The sequence below is a fragment of the Neophocaena asiaeorientalis genome, unplaced genomic scaffold, assembly GCF_003031525.2.
Source record: "Neophocaena asiaeorientalis asiaeorientalis breed wild unplaced genomic scaffold, Neophocaena_asiaeorientalis_V1.1 scaffold398, whole genome shotgun sequence".
Taxonomy (NCBI): Eukaryota; Metazoa; Chordata; class Mammalia; order Artiodactyla; family Phocoenidae; genus Neophocaena; species Neophocaena asiaeorientalis.
This window is the reverse complement of record NW_020173416.1, coordinates 2,371,178-2,395,739: the sequence shown is the minus strand read 5'-3', so window position 1 is coordinate 2,395,739 and position 24,562 is coordinate 2,371,178. Positions and strand designations below refer to the sequence as shown.

Below are 24,562 nucleotides of genomic sequence, written 5' to 3'. Positions count from 1 at the left end.
CAGTGTAAATGGTTCCGGATTTTTAAAAATTCAAGTGCTAGTACTCTTGGCGAGAGTTGACCCCTGATTTGCCTCAAGGTGATAGTCAACTACTTTTCAACACACGATACTGATACCATACAGAGTGGGGTGTAATTGTGCTAATTTAGAGTCAAGAAGCCATCAAACCAAATGCAGTTTAATTCAGGTAAACACCTGTTGATAACAAGAAGCAATAAAGAAACTAATTCCAAGGACATAGACCTTGGTGAAATGCCAAATGGAAAATGGTGCTTTAAAAGGCAGTCTCTTAGAATGTAAGGAATAAAGTAAAACCTCAGATCAGTTATTCTAGACAAGATTAAGAGGAGACAGTTCAAACTATTGAAGAGAATGAATTTTTACTTAAGCACTTTGGAAGTATCCACTCCCCTTAAATGTAAGTTACGTATCTATTCATTAAAGGAAGCCGAAGCACTTGTACTTGGCAGATTACTGTATTAAACTTGAAAGTAATAAAAATGTTTTTAAAGATACTGTATGATGCAGACTTTTCACTACTTCAGATTAACCTCCTAACTGGTGAAGCTTCTTGGTACCTATTTGTCTCCATTAATCTTCATTCTAAAACCCAAAATTTCATGCCTTGATTTAATTCTTTTCCCATTGACATCTTTCTGTGTCCTTTAGAGAGCTCCTGTTCCTGTCCTTCAACAAACTCCTGCTCTATCTAAATGACATTTTTTTCCACAGAAAAACTGTAATTTTACTTTGTATGTGTGACTAATCTGTCTGAGTCCATGATTTCTTTTCTGCAACGTATAATACTTAACGAACGCTTATTTTTCAAAGCAAAACGATATTTTCAAAATTTTGCCCCCCATCCCCACTTTAAGATGAGGCATGTTTTAGTGACAGATCACTTGAGATGTTTTTTTTTTTTTTTTTTTTTTTTTTGTGGTACGCGGGCCTCTCACTGTTGTGGCTTCTCCCGTTGCGGAGCACAGGCTCCGGACGCACAGGCTCAGCGGCCATGGCTCACGGGCCCAGCCGCTCCGCGGCATGTGGGATCTTCCCGGACCGGGGCACGAACCCATGTCCCTTGCATCGGCAGGCGGATTCTCAACCACTGCGCCACCAGGGAAGCCCTTGAGATGTTTTTATAATCAGCTTGCCTAATAATTCGTATAGCCTTAAGCATGAAAAACCTTTGAAAACTAAAACTTGGTATAGGAATTCTAATAGCCAGGAACAAATAACAATTTTTATTCATTCCAAAGAATGAGTTGCTGACAGCATTTCAGAGAGCGCCACCATGAGACTATAATGTTTTATTTAGTATTACAACGTGGCCAGTTAGTGTGACAAGGGAAACCTACTTTGGTACCCAAGGAATGGCTGGTTGTGATGATGAGCGAAAGTCAAGATGCTGATGCCTAATGGCTATTCTAGCATTTCCATGTTAACTTTGCAGGTGGGGAAGGAAATAGCACCACTGCCCACTGTAATCTAAGGAACTCTTCACCAATCTCACTCCAAAGCAGTACAAAATAGAAAAAACTAAAAGTCTTAACACATTCCCTTTTTCCAGGAAATCCTGTCATCTGTTAAGAGGGAGGAATCCTGATCCCATTCCCTCAGATCCTTGTCACGTTAGCTTTTTGATAGCTTCAATCCACTCTGAACGCTCAGCCTTGCTGCTGGCCTGGATATAATAGTGTGTGTCATCCTTAGTAATCACTTTGAAGAGATTTCCCTGGACATTCCCTTTAACCCCTAGGCAGGAAGAAAAAAAAAAAAAAAATCAGCGAGTGAACATCCATGTCTGCTTTCAGCTGGGAGTAGCTGAAAGTCAACTGAGACAGACAAAAACACATACCATGAAGTATTTCTTAGTACAAATGTGTATGGTTAGGAAATCCCACCAGATGTGTGCTTTCCTGTATTCCTCCTGTCCATCCCCTCTCCCTCACCTGTGCCTTAAGGCCTGCCGGTGCTATGTCTGGACATTCTTGGAAGCCCTCTTGGCCTGCCCGCTATGCAAACCACAGGTCTACAGTCTAACTCACATCAAAGAGTCCAGTATGTTTATGTTAAAACCAGACACAGATGTGGGATTTGACTTGAATTGTTTTAACTTCTTTGAACCTCAATCTCTACATCCATAAGTTAAGAATAATACTATCCTCCTACCTCAACTGTCTATTGTGAAATTAGTGTGCTAATAGTGTGTTGTCAGTCCTTAAGCACTATTGTAAGCTACTGTTCTTAGGCGGAAGCCTATGGGCCAGTAAGCACAGAAAAGGATGGGAAAGAATATGAAAGACAAGGGTCATTTAGTTGTGTTGTTAACACACTAAGAACACCCCACTTGCCCTTTCTCTGATCGGCTTCAAAGCTCACACCATTCATCGTCTCGCTGAGAAAGCCCATCAGCCCTCACAGCTTAGCCCTTCAACAGCAGAGTGTTAACTGAGAGCACAGGAGGGAGGCCCCCGAGATCAGGCCAGGGCGAAAGTTGCCCCTTACCAGTGGGAACGCCATTATCCTCCAGAGCAGATACAAGTGAACCACGAAGAGAAAACCCACCCACTGGCCGGTTCTCTTCCTGCAAAGGAAAGGAGACCTGATTAGGAACTGTGTGAAGGCACAAAAAAGAAGAGTCACCCTCTCATCTATAACCACCCGCAGTCAGCCTGCTAAAGTAGTCTGTGAGAGTCATTTGTAACAGCAGTTGAGGCTGAACTTGGACATCATATGGCAAGTCGTCTGCACCAGCGAGGAAGTCCGGGCTTCTTCATTCCACAGCCAGCTGCAGCAGTGCCACCCCCCTCCCTGTCCCTCGGCCCTCCCTGTGGTCTAGCAGGGTCCCGGGGTGGGGGACTCTTTCAAGTTCCTTCAGTTTCTCAGCTTAGGGTGGGGTTCCTGACTGAAGCTCAGCAAGGGAGGAACATCCATTCTTATTTCAAAAAAACAAATGAATACATCTACCAAGACAAGGCTGAACAGGCTGACTAAAAGGACATTTTTCTTTTCTTCTGATTGGAATTAGATCAAACCCAGCATGCAGGAATACTTATTATCTGAAACTCAGAATTATGGCTTAAATATTACAATGGTAAAAGAAACCTTTCAAAACGTTGGTGGGGACATGAGGTTGAAGGGGCAGAATTCCTGGACTCTTTGGGTGGAAAGGGGTGAAAAGAGACTAGAAAGCACCAGTTAGGAGTCTCTTTATCAGCCCACCTCACCTTCCCTGGGCACACAGCCAGCTTTGGAGAAACTGAAAGACGCTTTTCCTCTCAAAACAATGTAGATCCACTGAGCAGGCAACAATGTGATGAAAGAAAGGAGTGATCAGACTGTGAGGGGTAGCTTGCACCGTGGAAGGAAAGGCATAGTGGGTGGGAGTTATGGTAGGGACGCTGGGAGGAAGGGTGGGGGAGGTGAAGCCAGCTGCCTGCTCTGCTCTGGAGAGATGTCTGGGAGCAGGACAAGGCACTCACTTTGGAAGGGTCGTAGTAATGCAGAAAAGCCGGGTCCTTCCTCAGAACAAAGCGCCGCACCTTCCAGTTTTTCCTCTTGTGCCCCTGAGGCAAAGAGAGGGTGCAAGGCTCATCGGTGACAGCTCTCAGTCACTTCCTCCCACCTCTGTGCCTCCAGTGCGGAACCTCAAACCTCCCAGCCAGCCTGCTCCAACGAATGACTTTCTCAAAAGAGCCTGGAGACCTGGGGATTGCAGTGACGTGTCATGGACTTCACAGCTCAGTGACACTTCACCAACAGCAGTCACCTTTAGCCGAGCTGACACAGCCAAAGAGGGTCAGCACTGAAAGAAAGGGGGAGCACTGCCTGGACACCACTCAGGGCACACGGAGGACAGGGAGGTCACAGGTTTCAACTGGACCAAGAACTCACAGGCAAACTTGAACCCAAGGGCACCAAATTTTAAGTGTCAACTTAGTCCGAAAACAAACCTACACCTACAGGTATATATGTGCACTTATATACAGTGAAAACCACTTTGGCATTCCGCATCAGAAAAAGAGTAAGGCGTATGGTTACCAAAGGGGAAAAGGGGTGGGGGAGGGATAAATTAGGAGTTGGGGATTAGCAGATACAAACTATTATATATAAAACGGTAAAAAAAAAAAAACGGATAAACAACAAGGTCCTACTGTATAGCACAGGGAACTATATTCAATATCCTGTAATAAACCATAATGGAAAAGAATAGGAAAAAGAATATGTATATATATATTCATAACTGAATCACTTTGCTGTACACCAAAAACTAACACGACCTTGTAAATCAACTCTACTGCAAAAAGAAAAGAGTAAGAAACAATCAATTATATGTTTAAATCTAAGCGTGGAAGATACTGCCGTGCGTGTGACTGTGGCTTCACCCCTAGGTCACAAAGCTTCCTTAACCCTCTAGTCTGGAGCACCCCGAGTCCCTCCCACACCCTCCTCCTCTCCCAGGACCTCACTACCTCCCCTCACCAGACTCCCTTCAGGCCCAGCAGAAGAAGAGCCCTTGGAATAAACAGGCAGTTACGTGGACGGTAAGCAATCTAAGAGCAGAAGGGGATCCTGATACGCAAGAAGCAGGTGACAATGACATCGAGTGCTCCAAGAAGATGGGAACGGTGCTGAGCAGTGTTGTACAGACGCACACATTCACGTGGCGTGTCAGGACTGCATAGACACAAGAGGTGTGTAGGAGACTGGCTTACACCTCACGTGCCGGGACGCGGCAGCTTGGTTTGCAGGCACAGGTGGACGTGCCGCAGGTGTGACTGTGACCCGGCTATCCCCGCTTAACGTGGCCGCTCTCCCAACGTGGTAGGAGCAGTGGCCACAGTCAGTTTTTAAACACAGAGGTTACACTGCAGAATTTCACCTTCAACCTACTGAAGTAGGTGGAGAAAATACTTCTCGAGGGGGCAGGCAGAGTCCCACAAAAGCAGGCAGAGACCCCAGGAAGCCTCAGGGAGCAGAAAGCCAGCAAAGGCAAAATGCCAACCAGTAGGCAATGCCTTTCCAGACAAATAAGTGAACTGGGCAGTGACATAGGCATTGTTTTCTAATGCTGTGATAACTACTTGTGTGCACTTTTCCCGGAACGCCCCCTTGTCTGGGGCTCGTGTATGCGTGAGTGGACACGTGCATGCCCCTTGATTTGCTCCCGGTGGCTGCCACTGGACCCTGACTTTAGCAGATTCTGCTGATAATCAGTGCCCCTGGCAGTCTCAGCCCTTCCCGCCCTTTGCAGGGATTCCTGCCTCCCCCGAGCTTGCGAACTGCCCATCTGCTCCCCGCTCCAAGACGGCCATACCTGCTTGGCCAGATAGCCTTGCTTTACCACTGTGCCACTTAACTCCACGGCGCTGAGACTGATTTCTTCCTTGGAGCTCATCTTCCTCTTGGGGCTCTCAGCCTAGCGGGAAGGAGAAAGCAAGGACTCTGTTACCAAAAAGTCCTAGTTCTAGGCTGTGGAGGCTACCGCGGGGGAAAGGAAAAGCCTTCATACAGAAAACCCACTCTACCTGGGGTGAAGCTGTTCCCCCAGCCTTGGCCTCTCACCCGTGACTGTGGATCCCCACCCGCCCCCCAACTCTGCTGCCTCTTCCTCTCTCTGCCCCTGTGGCAAAAGGAACCCACTCCCTAACTTACAAAAGTGTACAGGGCCATGGAGTCATCCAGGAACTGCTCAGCCAGATCCCCAGAGCGAATGGCTCCCGTGCTTCGGGTGCCTACCGGCCTCAGGAAGTTCTCCTCCATGAGCATGGAGGCCAGGGTCATGGCCTCCAGACGGCTGGCTGCAAAGTTGTTGGAGATGAGCCAGTCCACCAGGGAGGAGCCTGCATCAGGGTAAGGGCAGCACCCGTCAGACGACAGGCTCCAGACCAGCTTCCTCAGGGGTGCTTGGCTGTGACCTCATTGACCTTGACCTCTTGGGCAGCCTTACATAGCCTTGGGGCTCTGCCCTAGAGCAGACCGAAGGTCACACCTGCTGCTCAGAGCTGTGGCCGCACTCACACGTGGCCATCTCAAGCCAGCCCCTTGGCTGGCAGGCAGCTCTGGCCTCAACACAAGCCGCTCAAGCACACTGAGTCCCGGATCACCAAGCCCCAGGTTTCCAGTGCCTGGTCCAGCCCCCGAGAGGGGAGGCTCACCTATGAAGGTCTTTTTGTAGGTGCTTCCCTGCTCCATGTTGGGGCTTGGCCGGATTCCACTGCTGCTGTTGTGCATCTTGTCCACGATGTGACTACACAGAAGGAAGGCAAAGGGGAGGGACCCTGGTCACACTGACAGGTATGAGGGAGGGTCCAAGAGCCGTTGCTAAGGGTATAAAGCACATGGCACATGGGATGATACACATCGCAAAAAAGGGGGTATTCCATTATGCATCAGAATTTGAGAGGTAGGATTTGGGGACGCTCCTTTTTCTCCTTGCTCATCTAAATGTTCTAATATTTCTAGACTAGACAGGTATTCCTTTTGTAGTAGAACTAATGAGCTGTGGCTTTTAATTTAGAAACAAAAGAATGTTCAGTAATGATTCTCTATGATCTACTGCATAAAGTTCAAACTCCTCCAGCTGCTTCTCAAAGTCACCCATCATTTGAACCCGCACTCATCTGCCACTGGTCCTGCTTTGCACTCACCACGGTTCAGCCGCGCCCTAGATGCACAATCAAGATCCCAGAGCCTGGTATGAAGCTTTTTGGTAGTTTTGCTGCCTGGAAGGTTAGGGGGTATTTCCTGCAGATGGGCTGATGTAAGAGATTCCATGATGGGAACTCCTTTCATCCGTCCCTACTTTATAGTATCGCCTCCACTACTGTTTTCCTTCTGTTCTGTGGGATGATTCCTGCCACAAATGGAAGATCTTTTCTCATTCTCTGTTTATGTACTTGGGCTGGAAAGCCCCTGAGATGAGACTTTGTTTATTCTCATTTGCATCTCCTGAGCACCTAGAGCAATGTATGGCATGCAGTAGGCACTCAATAACTGTTTCTTGAATGAATGAATAAATGAATGAATGGATGAATGGATGAAGAATCCCACAGAGCGAGAATGCAACCGCTACCGGAACGCATCGTTCTTGCCCCCAGGCTGCAAACAAGACTAATGACTTGGGTGAGCAGGGATTTCTGGGGAGCTGTCACATAGCCCTGAGCACCCTGGCTGAAACTGAAGAGAGGGTGTCAAGACACTGAGGGGGCCAGGAGAGGCAGAGGCCCCAAGAGGTTCCCCGGGCAGGTAGGTAGGGCCACTCCCAGGCAGAGAAAACAATGTAAGCAGGACAGTGACAGCGAAAGGCCCTGAAGCACAATGGTGGTACCAGTCAGGCCTACACACAGGGAAGAGTCTGCAGCCAGGCCAGATAGGGCAAGGGCAGGGCCCAGGCACTCACTGCAGGCTGATGTGAGGGGGCAGCTTGAAGGAGTTCTTCAATATGTGGAGCTGTTGGACCTTCCCCGGCTGCCCCGCGTGAATAGCTCCTGTTATCTCAAAGGCCCAGGCGTCCCTCTCTTCTCGAGAACAAGCCTCCAGGAAGTACTCCGTGGATGTTTGAGTCTTCAGCTTAATGAGGAGCTGTGGGAAGACAGCCAGTCAGACGGAGCAGGCAAGAGAATGCTGGCTGAGCAGCTAAAATGACAGAACCGAGGGGAATCCAGGAGGCCACGTGGTCCAGTGACTGCCGAGTGCCTGAGCGCTCAACCACACCCCAGCTGGTGGTCTTTAAAGATTTGCTTGTACACCTCCAGTGACGGGGAGCACACCACCTTTCCCCTTTGGACAGACTCATTAGCATAGGGTCTGCTTCCTGGGCACTTGGTCTCTCTGCTCCTGATTCTGCCTTCTAGAACCACATGGATTAAGCTCACCTCCTATGACAGCCCCTGTGCTGAAGTGGGAAATGCACAGGCTTCCAGGTCACACTGATGTAGATACTTAGCTATGGACATTTGGGCACATTAAAGGACCCACTGACTCTCAGTTCCTTCATCTGTCATATGAGGCTATTAATGCCCACCTTGAAGGAACTGTTAGCTCTGTTCCTTTTCATCCTCTTTCTAATCGGGTCTAATCATCCCAAGTCTTTCACACGTTCCTCATATGATACTGTTTAAACTTTCTCAACCAGTTTATGCCCTGCTAAATGCTCTGCAGTTGGTTCAACAGTCTCATAAAATATGACCCTTGGACGGGCTTCCCTGGTGGCGCAGTGGTTGAGAGTCTGCCTGCCGATGCAGGGGACATGGGTTCGTGCCCCGGTCCGGGAAGAGGCACAACAGTGAGAGGCCCGCGTACCGCAAAAAAAAAAAAAAAAATGACCCTTGGAATGGAACAAACTGCTCCAGGGAAGGTCTGGGGGTACAAGACAGCATGGGCCTGAGGTCTCATTAGCAGTGGCATCCTCAGGGCTTGATGCTCTGGGCAGTCAGCTGAGAGTCTTTTTCAGGTGGGCCACATCTCCTCCATCTTTTAAATGGGCATTTAGGGTTTTTTTTCAAACATTGTGAGATTTTGCATGTTGATCCTACTAAATGTCATCTGAGTAGACTGGGCTCACCACTTCTGTTGGAAAACAGAAGGATTCTGTCTCATTCTGATTCTGGTTTCCAATGTATTAGCTCCTACCTCGCTTTGCTTGTGAACTTCATCAAGTCCTTCACCTAAACAGCAAAAATGGTGGATAAGACAAGGCGGGCTCACGGTCCCAAAGAGTACCATGAAGCTGTTCCTCCAAGTTAACATGGATTCACTCATCAACATCGTGGAAAGATGAGTTCAACCAGCACCCTGTCAGTCTGTAGTTCGCCATTTAAGATCTCAGGAGAGACTATAAAGTTCCATGTGAAATCCAGACACTTTTTTATAGCTTCCCTAATTAAAAATAAACACACACACACACGATACACTTTATAACTTGTTCTTAGTGAACCTACTGACTCCTCTTGGCTTCTTCCCCCTCAAGTAGTCATGAACTGGCAGATGCCAATTTTCTCTGTTTGAGAATTTTACATAGAATTAGCAAGAAGTTCACAGCTCCAGTTAGCAACTTGTCTCCTTTTTCGAAACACAGAACAAAGTTTTCCTATCGCCAGCCTGTTCTACCAGCACTTCTGCTCTCCACTGTTCCTTAAAGACTATGAAGCGGTATCAGGTCAACAAGTTAACCTACAGCGGAGGAAGAGCCAAGATGGCGGAGTAGGAAAAGGTGGAGTTCGCGTCTCCTCACAACTAGGGCCCCTACCAGGCACTGGTCAGGGACCTCGGAAACCTAAAGGGACGGGAGGAATCCCCGAGCAACCGGGTAGGATGTTGGGGGCAAGGGGGAGGGGAGGAAAAGAGGAGGCAGGATGGGACTGGCACCCCTGAGGGGCGGCTGGGGGAAGGGAGGGGTTCCCATGATTGGAGGAGCCCGCCCATGGAGCAGGGATTAGCAGGGATGGGGAGAGACCTTTGGGGAATTGGGGGATTGGAGGGGAACGAGGCTAGCGTCTCCCCTGCCTGCTTGAGCCCCAGAGAGCCTGCTGGGGCCCTGGGCCTAAACCTCAGTCCTCTGGGACCCCCTCCAGCCGCGCTGCACCTAAGCTCCGCCCACCACCAAGAGCTTTTCCAGGCTTCTTTTTTTTTTTTTTTTTTTTCTGTCATGGTTCTGTTTTGCCTTGTGGTTATTTCATTTATATTTTTATTTTTCCTAATATATTTTTAATTTAATTTTATTCTTTGTTACTGTTTTGCCTTTTTTTTTTTTTTTTTTGCTGCACTGCACGGCTTGATTCCCAGGCTGGGGCTCGGACCTGAGCTCCTGTGGTGAGAGCACTAAGCCCAAACCACTGGACTAACAGTGAACCTCAGACCCCAGGAAATATTAATCATTGTGAGATCTCCTGGAGGTCCTCATCTTGGCACCAAGACCTAGCTCTATCCAACTGCCTGCAAACTCCAGTAATGGACACCTCAGGCCAAACAAACAGTAAGACAGGAACACAGCCCCACCCATCAAAAAAAAATGAGACAACAAAAAAATATGTTACAGATGAAGAAGCAAGGTAAAAACCTACAAGACCAAATAAATGAAGAGGAAATAGGCAACCTACCTGAAAAAGAATTCAGAGTAATGATAGTAAAGCTGGGCCGAAATCTCGGAAATCCAATGGAGCCACAGATTGAGAAAATACAAGAAATGTTTAACAAGGATATAGAAGAACTAAGGACCAAACAAACAGTGATGAACAACACAATAACTGAAATGAAAAATACACTAAAAGGAATCAATAGCAGAATAACTGAAGCAGAAGAATGAATAAGTGACCTGGAAGATAAAATGGTGGAAATAACTGCTGAGGAGCAGAACACAGAAAAACGAATGAAAAGAAGTGAGGACAGTCTCAGAGACCTCTGGGACAACATTAAATGCACCAACATACATATTATAAGGGTCTCAGAAGAAGAGAAAGAGAAAGGGTCTGAGACAATATTGGAAGAGATTACAGTCAAAAACTTCCTTAACATGGGAAAGGAAATAGCCACCCCAGTCCAGGAAGTGCAGAGAGTCCCATACAGGGTAAACCCAGAGAGAAACACACCAAGACACATATCACTCACACTAACAAAAATTAAATTCAAAGAAAAAATATTAAAAGCAGCAAGGGAAAAGCAACAAATAACATACAAGGGAATCCCCATAAGGTTGTCATTTTCAGCAGAAGCTCTGCAGGCCAGAAGGGAGTGGCAGGATATATTTAAAGTGATGAAAGAGAAAAACCTACAACCAAGATTACTCTACCCAGCAAGGATCTTATTCAGATTGGACAGAAAAATCAAAAGCTTTACAGACAAGCAAAAGCAAAGAGAATTCAGCACCACCAAACCAGCTTTACAGCAAAGGAACTTCTCTAGGAGGGAAACACAAGAGAAGAAAAAGACCCACAAAAACAAACCCAAAGCAATTAAGAATATGGTAATAGGAGCATACGTATGGATAATTACCTTGAATGTAAATGGATTAAATGCTCCAACCAAAAGACACAGACTGGCTGAATAGATACAAAAACAAGACCCGTACATAGGCTGTCTACAAGAGACCCACCAGACCTAGGGACACATACAGACTGAAAGTGAGGGGATGGAAAAAGATATACCATGCAAATGGAAATCAAAAGAAAGCTGGAGTAGCAATACTCATATCAGATAAAATAGACTTTAAAATAAAGACTGTTACAAGAGATAAGGAAGGACACTACATAATTAACAAGGGATCAATCCAAGAAGAAGATATTACAATTGTAAATATTTATGCACCCAACATAGGAGGACCTCAAAACAGGGCAAATGCTAACAGCCATTAAAGGGGAAATCGACAGTAACACAATAATAGTGGGGGACTTTAACACTTCACTTACACCAATGAACAGATCATCCAGACAGAAAATAATAAGGAAACACAAGCTTTAAATGACACAATAGACCAGATAGATTTAATTGATATTTATAGGACATTCCACTCAAAAGCGGCAAAATACACTTTCTTCTCAAGTACACATGGAACATTCTCCAGGATAGATCACATCCTGGGTCACAAATCAAGCCTCGGAAAATTTAGGAAAACTGAAATCGTATCAAGCATCTTTTCTGACCACAACGCTTTGAGATTAGAAGTCAATTACAGGAAAAAAACTGTAAAATACACAAACACATGGAGGCTAAACAATACACTACTAAATAACCAAGAGATCACTGAAGAAATCAAAGACGAACTAAAAAAATACATAGAAACAAATGACAATGAAAGCACAACAACCCAAAACCTATGGGATGCAGCAAAAGCAGTTCTAAGAGGGAAGTTTATAGCAATTCAGTCTCACCTCAGGAAATAAGAAAAATCTCAAATAAACAATCTAACAATTTAACAATCTAACAATCTAACAATCTAAACAATCTAACCTTACACCTAAAGCAACCAGAGAGAGAAGAACAAAAAAAACCCAAAGTTAGTAGAAAGAAAGAAATCATAAAGATCAGAGCAGAAATAAATGAAATAGAAATGAAGAAAACTATAGCAAAGATCAAAAAAGTTGGTTCTTTGAGAAGATAAACAAAATTGATAAACCTTTAGCCAGACTCACCAAGGAAAAAAAGGGAGAGGTTTCAAATCAATAAAATTAGAAATGAAAAAGGAGAAATTACAACTGACACCACAGAAATACAAAGGATTATAAAAGACTACTACAAGCAACTATATGCCAATAATATGGACAACCTGGAAGACATGGAGAAATTCTTGAAAGGTACAACTTTCCAAGATTGAACCAGGAAGAATTAGAAAATATAAACAGACCAATCACAAGTAATGAAATTGAAACTGTAATTTTAAAATCTCCCAGCAAATAAAAGTCCAGGACCAGATGGCTTCACAGACTAATTCTATCAAACATTTAGAGAAGAGCTAACACCTATACTTCTCAAACTCTTCCAAAAAATTGCAGAGGGAGGAACACTCCCAAACTCATTCTACGACGCCACCATCACCCTGATACCAAAACGAGACAAAGATATCACACACAAAAAAGAAAATTACAGACCAATATCACCGATGAATATAGATGCAAAAATCCTCAACAAAATTCTAGCAAACAGAAACCAACAACACATTAAAAGGATCATACACCATGATCAAGTGGGATTTATCCCAGGGATGCAAGGATTCTTCAATATATGCAAATCAATCAATGTGACACACCATATTAACAAATTAAAGAATAAAAACCATAGGATCATCTCAATAGATGCAGAAAAAGCTTTTGACAAAATTCAACAACCACTTATGATAAACTCTCCAGAAAGTGGGCATAGAGGGAACCTACCTCAACATAATAAAGGCCATATATGACAAACCCACAGCAAACATCATTCTCAATGGAGAAAAACTGAAAGCATTTTCTCTAAGATCAGGAACAAGACAAGGCTGTCCACTCTCGCCACTCTTATTCAACATAATTTTGGAAGTCCTAGCCATGGCAATCAGAGAAGAAAAAGAAATAAAAGGAATACAAATTGGAAAAGAAGAAGTAAAACCGTCACTGTTTGCAGATAATATGATATTATACATAGCAAATCCTAAAGATGCCACCAGAAAACCACTAGAGCTAATCAGTGAATTTGGTAGAGTTGTAGGATACAAAATTAATGCACAGAAATCTCTTGCATTCCTAAACACTAACAATGAAAGATCAGAAAGAAAAATTAAGGAAACAATCCCATTTACCATCACAACAAAAAGAATAAAATACCTAGGAATAAACCTACCTAACAATGCAAAAGACCTGTACTCAGAAAACTATAAAACACTGATGAAATAACTCAAAGATGACACAAACAGATGCAGAGATATACCGTGTTCTTGGAATAGAAGAATCAATATTGTGAAAATGACAATACTACCCAAAGCAATCTACAGATTCAATGCAATCCCTATCAAATTACCAGTGACATTTTTCACAGAATTAGAACAAAAAATTTTACAGTTTGTATGGAAACACAAAAGACCTCGAACAGCCAAAGCAATCTTGAGAAAGAAAAATGGAGCTGGAGGAATCAGGCTCCCCGACTTCAGACTATACTACAAAGCTACAGTAATCAAGACAGTGTGGTACTGGCACAAAAACAGAAATATAGATCAATGGTACAGGATAGAAAGCCCAGAGATAAACCCACGCACCTAAGGTCAACTAATCTATGAAAAGGAGGCAAGAATATATAACAGAGAAAAGACAGTCTCTTTGCTGGGAAAATTGGAAAGCTATATGTAAAAGAATGAAACTAGAACCCTACCTAACACCATACACAAAAGTAAACTCAAAATGGATTAAAGACCTAAATGTAAGGCTGGGCATTATGAAACTCTTAGAGGAAAACATAGGAAAAACACTCTTTGACATAAATCACAGCAAGATCTTTTTTGACCCAGTTCCTAGAGTAATGAAAATTAAAAGAAAAATAAACAAATGGGACCTAATTAAACTTAAAAGCTTTTGCACAGCAAAGGAAACCATAAACAAGATGAAAAGACAACCCTCAGAATGGGAGAAAATATTTGCAAATGAAGCAACTGACAAAGGATTAATCTCCAAAATATACAAACAGCTCATGCAGCTCAATATCAGAAAAACAGACAACCCAATCCAAAAATGGGCAGAAGAGCTAAATAGACATTTCTCCAAAGAAGTCATACAGATGGCAAAGAGGCACATGAAAAATGCTCAACATCACTAATTATTAGAGAAATGCAAATCAAAACTGCAATGAGGTATCACCTCACACCGGTCAGAATGGCCATCATCAGAAAATCTACAAACAGTAGGTAGTGGAGAGGGTGTGGAGAAAAGGGAACCCTCTTGCACTGTTGGTGAGAATGTAAATTGATACAGCCACTATGGAGAACAGTATGGAGGTTCCTTAAAAACTAAAAATATAACTACCATATGACTCAGCAATCCCACTGCTGGGCTTATACCCCGAGAAAACCATAATTCAAAAAAACACATGTACCCCAATGTGTATTGCAGCACTATTTACAATAGCCAGGACATGCAAGCAACCAAAATGTCCATCAACAGATGAATGGATAAAGAAGATGGGGCACATATATACAATGGAACATTACTCAGCCATAAAAAAGAACGAAATTGGGTCATTTGTAGAGATGTGGATAGACCTAGAGTCTGTCATACAGAGTGAAATAAGTCAGAAAGAGAAAAACAAATATTGTATATTAATGCATATACGTGGAATCTAGAATAGAGACACAGACATAGAGATCAGACATGTGGACACGGGGCGGGAAGGGGAGAGTGGGATGAACTGGGAGATTAGGACTGACATATATACACCACCATGTGTAAAATAGATAGCTAGTGGGAACACGCTATAAAACACAGGAAGCTCAGCTTGGTGCTCTGTGATGACCTAGATGGGTGGGATGGGCGGTGGGTGGGAGAGAGGTCCAAGAGGGAGGGGATACATGTATACATATAGCTGATTCACTTCGTCGTACAGCAGAAACTAACACAACATTGTAAAGCAATTACACTCCAATTTTTAAAAATTACCACCCCCAAGAAAAAGTTAACCTACAAGTTCCAAGGTTTAATTTATTGAAACCCAGAGTCTTAAATGCACCTAGAAAACTAGGTTGTCTTAGAACTGTCTCACTTATCTGTAAATCTTTCTTTTTTATTAACCATTTATTCAACAAACATTTACTAAGCATCTGCTATGTGCCCAGGCATTGTGTCTGGTCTGATGATGCTACAAGGAAGAAGATGCAGACCCAAGTCTCTTACCAAGCTCAGCACTCCCCAGCAGTCCCATCCCACCCCCACGGAGAGCTACACCATCTCTTTTAATCAGTGGCATTTCCAGGTTTGCAGTGGAAATTACAGAATGACATTTCACTTTTGCAGCCTCTTAGGCTGGAATGATATTCAATGCCTCTCTCTCCCTTGCCCTCAACATCCGGTCAACGATGTCCTGTCAATGTTTCCTTCATAATGTTTCCTCAGGTTCATCCCTTCTTTCTGCCTCATTTCATGCCTGATTATTTTAACAGCTCCTTTTGTTTCCTATTTGAGAAAACTTTTAAACTATAAAGAAGTACAAAACAAACACCAGTAAACCCATTACCCAGAATTGACTGTCATTAATATTTTCCTATACTTAGAAGATTCATCAATTTGTCTAGAAGAGTCAAAGAAGAAAAACATGATAAGAAAGAAGAAAATGGTAAGATCCCTTCTTTATGGAACTAGTTATCTTATTAGGAACTGAGCTTAGGTGTTCATTTTGGTCTTCCTAAGAGAGTTTTCACCAGCCCCTTCTCTCAGTCAAGACCTTCAATGGCTCCCTATTACCTGTACCTGGCCCCAGCTAATCTCCCACCACTCCTTCAGTGAACATACCCTTTGGCCACAATGGCCATCCTGATCTCTAAATTTATCCCTACCTGTCCCTCCACTTTTACCCAAGACCTTCTACCTGCCTGGAAACTCTGCCTCTTTCCTCTTTCAGATCTTTGCCCAAACCTCTACCCCTCTTAAAGCTGTACCTGAGCAGACAGCCTATGATGGCATTTTCCTCCCCTTCAGCAATACAGTGTTCTCTGCGGCTAATAATGTTTGTACCAACATTTGGAACTCTGAATGTTTTTCTGTTAATCACTTGCTTTCATAATAAGATCATTAACTGAAAGAAGCAATCTTACCATTTTCTTCCTTGACACCTCCAAGCCCAGCAAATTTCTTGGCACTTAATGGGCCCTCAGTAAATGATTAATTCAGATTCGTTTCTGATGGTAGAGTTGAAGCTGCCCCGAACTTTTGGAACATGTGCCCCTCGGGGGATGAAAGTCTTCCTATTGAACCCCAAGTAGCAGTAATTATTCACATTTGTGTAGTGGCTCCTAGCCTACAAGGTGTTTTGACCCACCGTTACCTTCATGATTCTCATCACAGTCGTGAGAGTCAGGTGTCGTTATTTTATCCCATTTTATAGATGAGGGACTAAGGCTCGAAGAGATGCAATTACTTGCCCAAGGTCACATGCCTGGTACGTGATGCAGCCAGGATTTGAGTCTAGGTTTTTCAGTAACTCAGCTCTTCCCGTGACCCACACCACCTTCACCAAAGAGGCCAGAGACGGGAGGGTCCAGGGAGTGGGAGGGAGGAGCTGGGAAGCGGGGGCCTTCACTTACTGGTCGGTTTTCATACTCCAGGCAGGGGCAGGTGATGGTGCAGCCATCCAGAAGGATGCGGCCTTTGGGGGGGATCACTTTCCGACCCCCCTCGAGCTTGTAGTACAGCAACGTGTTCTGCCGAAGGATGAACCATCGCACCTTCCAGTTGTGGACAATGTGACCCTGAGGACAGACAGGAGAACCCTGAGGTGAGGTGGCCGAGGGGACAACGTGGTGTCCAGGGAGAGGTGGCCCATGGCACAGGTGACCAGACTGTGCCATGGGATCAACTCTCCAATAAGGGGACAGAATTATCTCTCTTTTTTAGCTTAATTTTATTTTTTTACTTTGAAATAGTTTCAATTCAGAGAAAAGCTGAAGAAAATTATAAATTTTTTTACAAAAGCAATCAAGAGTTAGTTTTTAACACGATGAAGCTCCAATCACTTCTCAGTATTTTATTGTGTAACTCCTACCAAAAAATAAAAAGGGTATTTCCAACATAACCACAATACGACATTAGAAAATTTACATGAATATATTGTTTTCATCTGTTCCACAAACTCCATTCAAGTTTCACCAATTACCCCAATAATGTCCTTAATTGCGAAAGGATCCAGTTCAGAATCACATGTTTTATTTTCATTTTCATGAAGAAAGCATGAGCTTTGGATCTCTTTGTCATCTCTTTTGAGTATGTAACAAACACCTTTGGCATTGACTTTCTAGTTCCCATCTGTTCTTTTTTTCTGGTTATAAGCCTTGAAAGAAACTGCAAAGTCAACAGAAGAAAAGATCCTGCTACTGGGAGACAGCCATTGTTAACATTTTGTATTTCCTTCCAGTCTTTTTCCCTTTTAGTTTTTACTTTCTAGTTTTTTTAAAAATCAGGATATTACATATATGAGTTTTATTTTCTAGTTTTTCTTTTGCTGACTTTGCCAAGCATCGTCTCACACCATTAAATTTCTTTAGAACATGTCTTTTAATGACCACTAGGTGGATGCATCATTTTCTTGTCCATCTCCTGTTGTAACTGAGGTTGTTTTTTTTCACTATTATAAACAACTCTGCAATGAATATCCTTGCACATAAATTTTGATCTGCATCTCTTAATTTTTTTTCCTTAGGATATATTCCGAAAAAAGAATATTGTTAGTTGAAGGATGTGGGCAATTTGTAAAGTTGAAGCCACAAATTGTTAAGGACCCTAACGTTTTTACCTAGCCTGCTGTGACAGGCCTAAAAGGCAGGGGAGTTGGGGGGGCTCTCAGGTGGGTCATGGAGCTAGTGGACAGGATAGTCAGGTGAAGGCAGAGAGTCTGTTTCTAGAACAGAACAGTGGATGGGAGAATGTCTGCTGAAGAATCAGAATGAAATGATTTTGTACACGCTCATGAAAGTGGCTTTCTTGGCATGTTTCCCAGAGCAGAGCCCAATTAGGGCTGGATTCTAACCAAGAGAGATGCACTTTATCTGATTCAGAGACTGTCCCCGATTCACTGGTTTCCTGACCCAGCATTTATTAATGTCAAAGGCCGCTTCAGTTCTCATATCTGTGGTGCTGCAATTCTGTTCCACGCTCAGCGTGCGTGTACTGACTGTGTTAGGGAACAGAAAATTGTCGAAGGAGTCGACTGTGTGAGCACTGGTCTACACCAGACCACATGGCCCAGACTCAAGTCCCCTCGCCCAACAATCCCTGCTGAGGGGGTCCTGGCGCAGCAATTAGCAGTAAAGGCAGTTGCTGGCACACAGGTGTGGCTCCGGCATGGGGGCCGGTGTGAGGCGGAGAAGGGGAGGGGGCAAAATAGTCTTAAACCTTAAAACATAGGTGTTCTGAGCTGAATTACCCCCCCCTCCCCATTCATATGTTGAAGCCCTAACCCCCTACTACCTTAGAATGTGACTGTATTTGGAGACAGGGCCTTTAAAGGGGTGATTAGGTTAAATAAGGCCATTAGTTGGGCCTTAATCCAATCTGACTGGGGTCCTCACAAGGAGAGGAAATTTGGACACGCAGATGTCAGGGAGGCATGCACACAGAGGAAAGGCCATGTGAGCACACAGCAAGACGTGCCATGTACAAGCCGAGGAAAGAAGCCTCAGAGGAAAGCAAGCCTGCCAACAACTTGACCTTAGACTCCGACCTCCAGAACTGCAAGACAATAAATCTGTTGTTTAGGTGGTCCTGTCTGTGGTATTTTGTTATAGCAGCCCTAATAAACTAAAACAACCGGAAAGGAGAAAGGGGCCTGGAGATGTTAGGGAGAAAAGTGTAACCAACACATGTTGAGCAGAACAAACCAATAGAGATAGGGCTACGTTTCCTGGACAAAATGCTACATTTCCCAGAATCGATGGCAGGAAGGAACAGGGAGGTGGTCAGGTTGCTGCCAGTCCTGTGCACGGGGCATTTTTGGCAGCCACCAAGGTGGCAGGATAGTGGTGGAAGGACAGGTTCTTCTGACACCCAATCCCCAGAGTTACCAGGGACAAGTGGCAAACAGTGGCGGCAGTGACGTTTCCACAAGAAACGACTGGTGGTGCTGTTGGATATTTTGGTCTGGCTGCATCATCTCTGGCTGTGTGGCACCCGGCCCTCCCAAATATTCCTGAGTTACTTGATATTTATTATTCTCTATGAAATCCCTTCCGTTGAAACTTGCTAGAGTGGACCGTGTTATGAGCAGCTAAGAATCCAGACTGACAGCAAAGGAGAGCAATCGAAGAAAGGCTGATGAGATAGAATCTACTACGTAGGTAGAGAACTCGGAGCAGCTGGTGACTTCACTGTGGCCAGAGGGGAGTCCCTGAAGACTTTTAAGCAGAAGGATGACAAGCGTAGGTTCTCAGGATCAACCGACCACACCTGAGCAGAACAGCTGAGTAAGGTCGGCCAGACTGGAGCAGCCAGCTCAGCTGGAGGTTACTGTAATAATCCACCAAGTGAGAAGGAAAGCCCCATTATCCCTGCTTCTCAGATAAGCTTCGCCATAATCAGAGGGCGTAAGGGACTCATCCAAAACCAGCAGGCAAATGGTGTCAGAGGCCAAAAGCACAGTGGCATAAGCTGAAAAAGAGCCCAGGCTTCCCTTCACCTGGGAATCTGCCTCCCTCTCCAGGCTCCTTGTCTGTAAGTGGCTGACTGGGACCAGAGGCCAGTTGGACCATGAATGGCTTAGAGCCCCTTTAGGGGGAAGGAGGAGATTCCATAAGCTGCGATGTGACCCTAGGACTGGGCTTAAGAAGCACAGAATGGGACTTCTCTGGTGGCACAATGGTTAAGAATCCGCCTGCCAATGCAGGAGACACGAGTTCGAGCCCTGGTCCGGGAAGATCCCACATGCCGCGGAGCAACTAAGCCCATGTGCCACAACTACTGAGCCTGTGGTCTAGAGCCCACGAGCCACAACTACTGAGCCCGCGTGCCACAACTACTGAGCCCGCGTGCCACAACTACTGTAGCCTGTACGCCTAGAGCTCCGCAACAAAGAGAAGCCACCACAATAAGAAGCCCACGTGCCGCAATGAAGAGTAGCCCCCACTAGCTTCTCTCTGCAACTAGAGAAAGCCTGTGCACAGCAACAAAGACCCAACTCAGCCAAAAATAAAAAGTAAATAAATAAATAAAAATTGAAAAAAAAAAAGCACAGAATGTTACAGCTGGAGGACCCTTTGAAAAAGCCTATACTATACTCCCTAACTTTAATGATGAGGAAACTGAGACCCAGAAAGGTCTTGCCCAAGACCCTACAACCCCAAAGAAGCAGAGATGGTATTTGTTGTGGGTTGAATTATGTCCCCCCAAAAGATACATTGAAGTCTTAACCCCAGGGAACTGTGAATGTGATCTTATTTGGAAATAGGGTCTTTGCAGACGTAATCAGGTTAAGATGAGGTCATACTACACTAGGGTGGCCCTAATAACACTAATATGATTGGTGTCCTTATATGAAGAGGAAAATTTGGACACTGAAAGACACACAGGGAGAAGATGTCATGTGACGATGGAGGCAGAGATAGAATGATGCATCTACAACTCAAGGAACAGCAAGGAGTGCCTGTGTGAGATAACAGAAAATGCAATATATTGCTCTTTGCCCCCGGTTCTTGGTACAGAGCTCCTGAACCCCCTGTAATTTCCTGGGTGACAGGAGTATCTTTTGTGTAATGAGGCAACTCTGGGTGGGCTCCTGGGTGAGGGCTGGTCACTGGAAAGACCACACCATGATTAGAAGCTTGGAATTTTCAGCCCCCCCTCCCATTCTCTTGAGAAAAGAGAAGGGCTGGAAATGGAGTTAACAATCTATCATGCTTACATGATGACACCTCCATAAGATCCCAGAAATATGGGATTTGGAGAGTTTCCAGGTTGGGGGACACACGGGGGTGCTGGGAGAGTGGTACACTCGGAGAGGGCACAGAAGCTCTGGGCCCCTTCCCACATACCTTGCCCTACACATCTCTTCCACCTGGATGCTCATTTCTTTCCTTTATCACATTCTTTAATAAGCTGGTAAACATTAATTAAGTGTTTCCCTGGAACCTCTGATCTATAGGCAGTTGGTCAGAGTACAGGTGACAACCTGGGCTTTTGACTGGTGTCTGAAGTGTGTGTGTGTGTGTGTGTGTGTGTGTGTTGGGGCATGGGGGAGGGCTGCGGAAGGAGTCTTGTAGGACTGAGCTCTTATGCTGTGGGATCTAACGCCGTCTCTGAGTAGATAGCGTCAGCCTTGAGTTAAATTGTAGGACACACACTGGGTGTTGCAGAGAATTGCTTGGTGTAGGGAAAAACCTCCACACATTTGGTGACTAGAAGAGTCAGAAGTGAAATGTTCTGTGTAAAAGTAAAGGAACCCCACAGGACAGAGAAACACACAGTGGGGAAGAGCTAGATTTTTCCTACACAGGAAGGAATAAACCTGCGTGTTTCCTTTACAGCCTGCGAATACAAGAAACAAAAGCAACAAAGAAGGATTCTCCCCTGCAGGTTTCAGAGGGAGTATGGCCCTGCGAACATCTCGATGTGAGACCTTTAGCTTTCGAAACTTCTTCTAGCCTTCTTGCTTTTTTCTTCCAAGCAAATTTTTTCCTTACTCATACCATTTATATTTTTACTCTTTGGATTATAATATTATAAACATTTTTAACCTCTGCATAACTGAAATTCACTTGTAATCATTTGTTTATTTGGGGGGACATATAGGTAGTTTCCAGTTTTTTCACTACAGAAATAACACTTTGTTCCTAAAGCTTGTATGGCATTTCCTGGGGATAGAGTCCTACAAATGAAATTTCTAGGCCAAAGCGTGTCGACACTGCCATGTCATTTTCTGAGTGTTGTTTCTGAGGTACGAGCCGGGCAGCAATGCCTGATTCAGTGCTTCAGCTGCTTCTTAAAGCACAAGCAGTCCTACCCATGCAGATCCGCCTTCCTTCCCCCTCACCCTCCTTCTAAAGCCAGGCCAAGTGAGCACTCTGCATTTCTGTCGGGAGCTTTGCTTCTTTCTTGTCTGGGCTGGATTAAGAGCCAAATCCATCATGTCCCTGCCCGTCTCCTGCTTTGCCCTCACTGGTGACGACTGTTCTGTACGCTGGGTTTCCAGCTTAGGCCCTGCCCCCCTTCTGGACCATAACCCCCCCCCCCCCCCGAATCTGTGGAATCCCACCGTCGTAGCCCTGCACCTTCTCCAGTGGCCACGGGGGCTGCTGTTGCCATCCAGGAGGAGGGGGGAAATGGGGGAGAGGAAAAGTCCGCCTGATCAGTGGGCAGGGACAGTTAGCAGGGGCAGGGGCCCCATCCCTGCCTTGTAGGAAAGGGTGTGGCTTCCGCTTGCCTCAGGGTCAGGCTCCAGCTTCAAACTCTTGTCTTTGGGTTTGGCTGGAATGTGCTTTAGGTATTTCAGCCAAGGCCCTCGGTGGGCTTTTGGGGCCAGACCTGGTTGACTGTCCTCACTTCCCTGTACCCTATACTCCCTAAGCTGCTACCCTGGACTGGGTGGCCCATCTGGAAGAGAACTCACATCCTTCCTTCCCTCCAGCCCTCCCCTGACTCTGCGTGGTGGTGGTGTTGGTGGGGAATCATATAAGGTAACCCCCAGGAACAAGGGGATGCCCCAAAGGGCCCCTCTGCGAGGGCTTGTCCTCAACAGGCCCCTACCAGGGCTCGGCTATCCCGGCAATCAACAATGCCCATCAAAACCCCTGCCCAAACCCCTATCCCTCTCACCTTATAAGCTGCAGGAAAAGCTCCCCATAGGTGGTCTCTCTGAGGTGCAGCTGCCTCCACAAACTGTGAGGGACCAACCTATCACTTTAATCCCAGTGGCATGGAACAGGCGTGGAATTTTGTACCTGCTTGTATCCACTCTGACCCTTGATCCGGCACAGCCTCCTACACCTCCTGCTTACAGTTTTGAGCAAACAACACACCTGCCCTCCTATGTCATATAGTGTGTAAAATAACATGGCTGCATTACCTATTGAACAGAAAGTGACTTGAGACCTCAGGGTTGATCTGGTGGCCAGGGGAGGCCGAGTCCCTTCCCTCTTCATCCATCCCCCTCCCAAAGCTATAAACTCAGAAGAGCCAAAAGGCTCATCCCCAGATTTTATGCTCTGCTCTTAGGGTTAGCATAAATGTTTAGTGTGAACATCAATGTTAAAAGAACTTTTAAAAATCTAATTTCCTCTTGCAGCTGCTTTTTCATTCATTTTCTACTTTTTTTTTTTTTTTTTTTGGTACGCGGGCCTCTCACTGTTGTGGCCTCGCCCGTTGCGGAGCACAGGATCCGCACGTGCAGGCTCAGCGGCCATGGCTCACGGGGCCCAGCCGCTCCGCGGCATGTGGGATTTTCCCGGACCGGGGCACGAACCCGTGTGCCCTGCATAGGCAGGCGGACTCTCAATCACTGCGCCACCAGGGAAGCCCTCCCGATATGTTGAGTTTTTGTCTGGACTCTTGCTTGCTGTGGGAAAGGCCACATGGGGTGATGTGGAAGAAACGATGGCGGTTCCAGTCCCGGCTGTTATTAGCCCTGGGGCTCTGGGCAAGCGCTCTCCTCTTTCTACCCCTGTTTCCTCATCTGTAGTACAGGAATAACAATACCCACCCTGCAGTGGGCAGAAAACGGTTTGGAGTCAGCCTGAGTGGGTTTGATCCTGTTCCATCACCCACTAGTCCAGATCCTGAGCTACTTAACCTCTTGGAGCTTTGTTTTCCCCTTGAAGAAACGGGGGGTGGGGGGGTAATGTGGTACCACCAACCTGTCGGACTGTTGGGAGGATTAAAGGAGACAACGTCCAGGACTGGTGCACAGTAGGGGCTTAAGAAACATAAGCTTCCTCCTCCCACACGGGTTATTGTGAAAAATATAGGAGATGATGCATTAACTGGACGGGCGCTGGGGACTACCGAACACACTTTCGTTGTTTTAATACATCATATTTTAATCCTATACGCTTCGTATTTTAGTAAGTTGTTTTAATTAAGCTGTCCACTACGAGTAGCCGCCCCCTGCACCCCACACGCCCTAGCCAAGCGGGATTCTCCTCCTCGCCTGTGCCCTGGCCCCTCTTTTCTATCTAAAGCTCACCCCCAACCACTGTCCACCCGGCTTTCCCTACTACACGCGACTCCGCCCAACGTGGCCCCAGACCGGCCGACCGCGGCTCAGCTGATCCGGCGCCCGCCGCGGACCCGCCCCGGGCCGTGTCCGGAGAGGCTCCGTTGCGCTCACCCTCTTGACGAGGAAGCCCTCCTTGAGCACGCCGTCCTCCATGTCGCCGCCAGCGCGCCCTCCCCGGTGCGCCGTCCCGCGCTCC

General features: G+C 45.6%; 1 protein-coding gene across 1 annotated transcript; it reads right to left on the bottom strand.

Moving 5' to 3' along the window:
- Window positions 1-1,224: 1,224 nt before the first annotated feature.
- PLEK2 (pleckstrin 2) lies at window positions 1,225-24,553 on the bottom strand. Its single transcript, XM_024747251.1, has 9 exons — window positions 24,478-24,553; window positions 16,754-16,918; window positions 7,406-7,587; window positions 6,162-6,253; window positions 5,659-5,846; window positions 5,321-5,422; window positions 3,486-3,569; window positions 2,509-2,587; window positions 1,225-1,755 (listed from the first exon to the last, which is right to left on the bottom strand). Exons 1-9 carry the CDS (start codon window positions 24,517-24,519, stop codon window positions 1,628-1,630), a joined length of 1,062 nt encoding a protein of 353 aa, XP_024603019.1. The 5' UTR covers window positions 24,520-24,553; the 3' UTR covers window positions 1,225-1,627.
- Window positions 24,554-24,562: the final 9 nt, after the last annotated feature.

Bases quoted from the DNA above. Each gene is read 5' to 3' on its own strand.
- PLEK2 (XM_024747251.1), bottom strand. From the start codon at position 24,519: ATGGAGGACGGCGTGCTCAAGGAGGGCTTCCTCGTCAAGAGG. The intron at 7,588-16,753 runs GTAAGTGAAGGC...GTCTTCCCACAG, and splicing joins TGGAGTATGAAAACCGACCA to CTCCTCATTAAGCTGAAGAC. The intron at 6,254-7,405 runs GTGAGTGCCTGG...CCTTCTGTGTAG, and splicing joins CCCCCTCACATCAGCCTGCA to TCACATCGTGGACAAGATGC.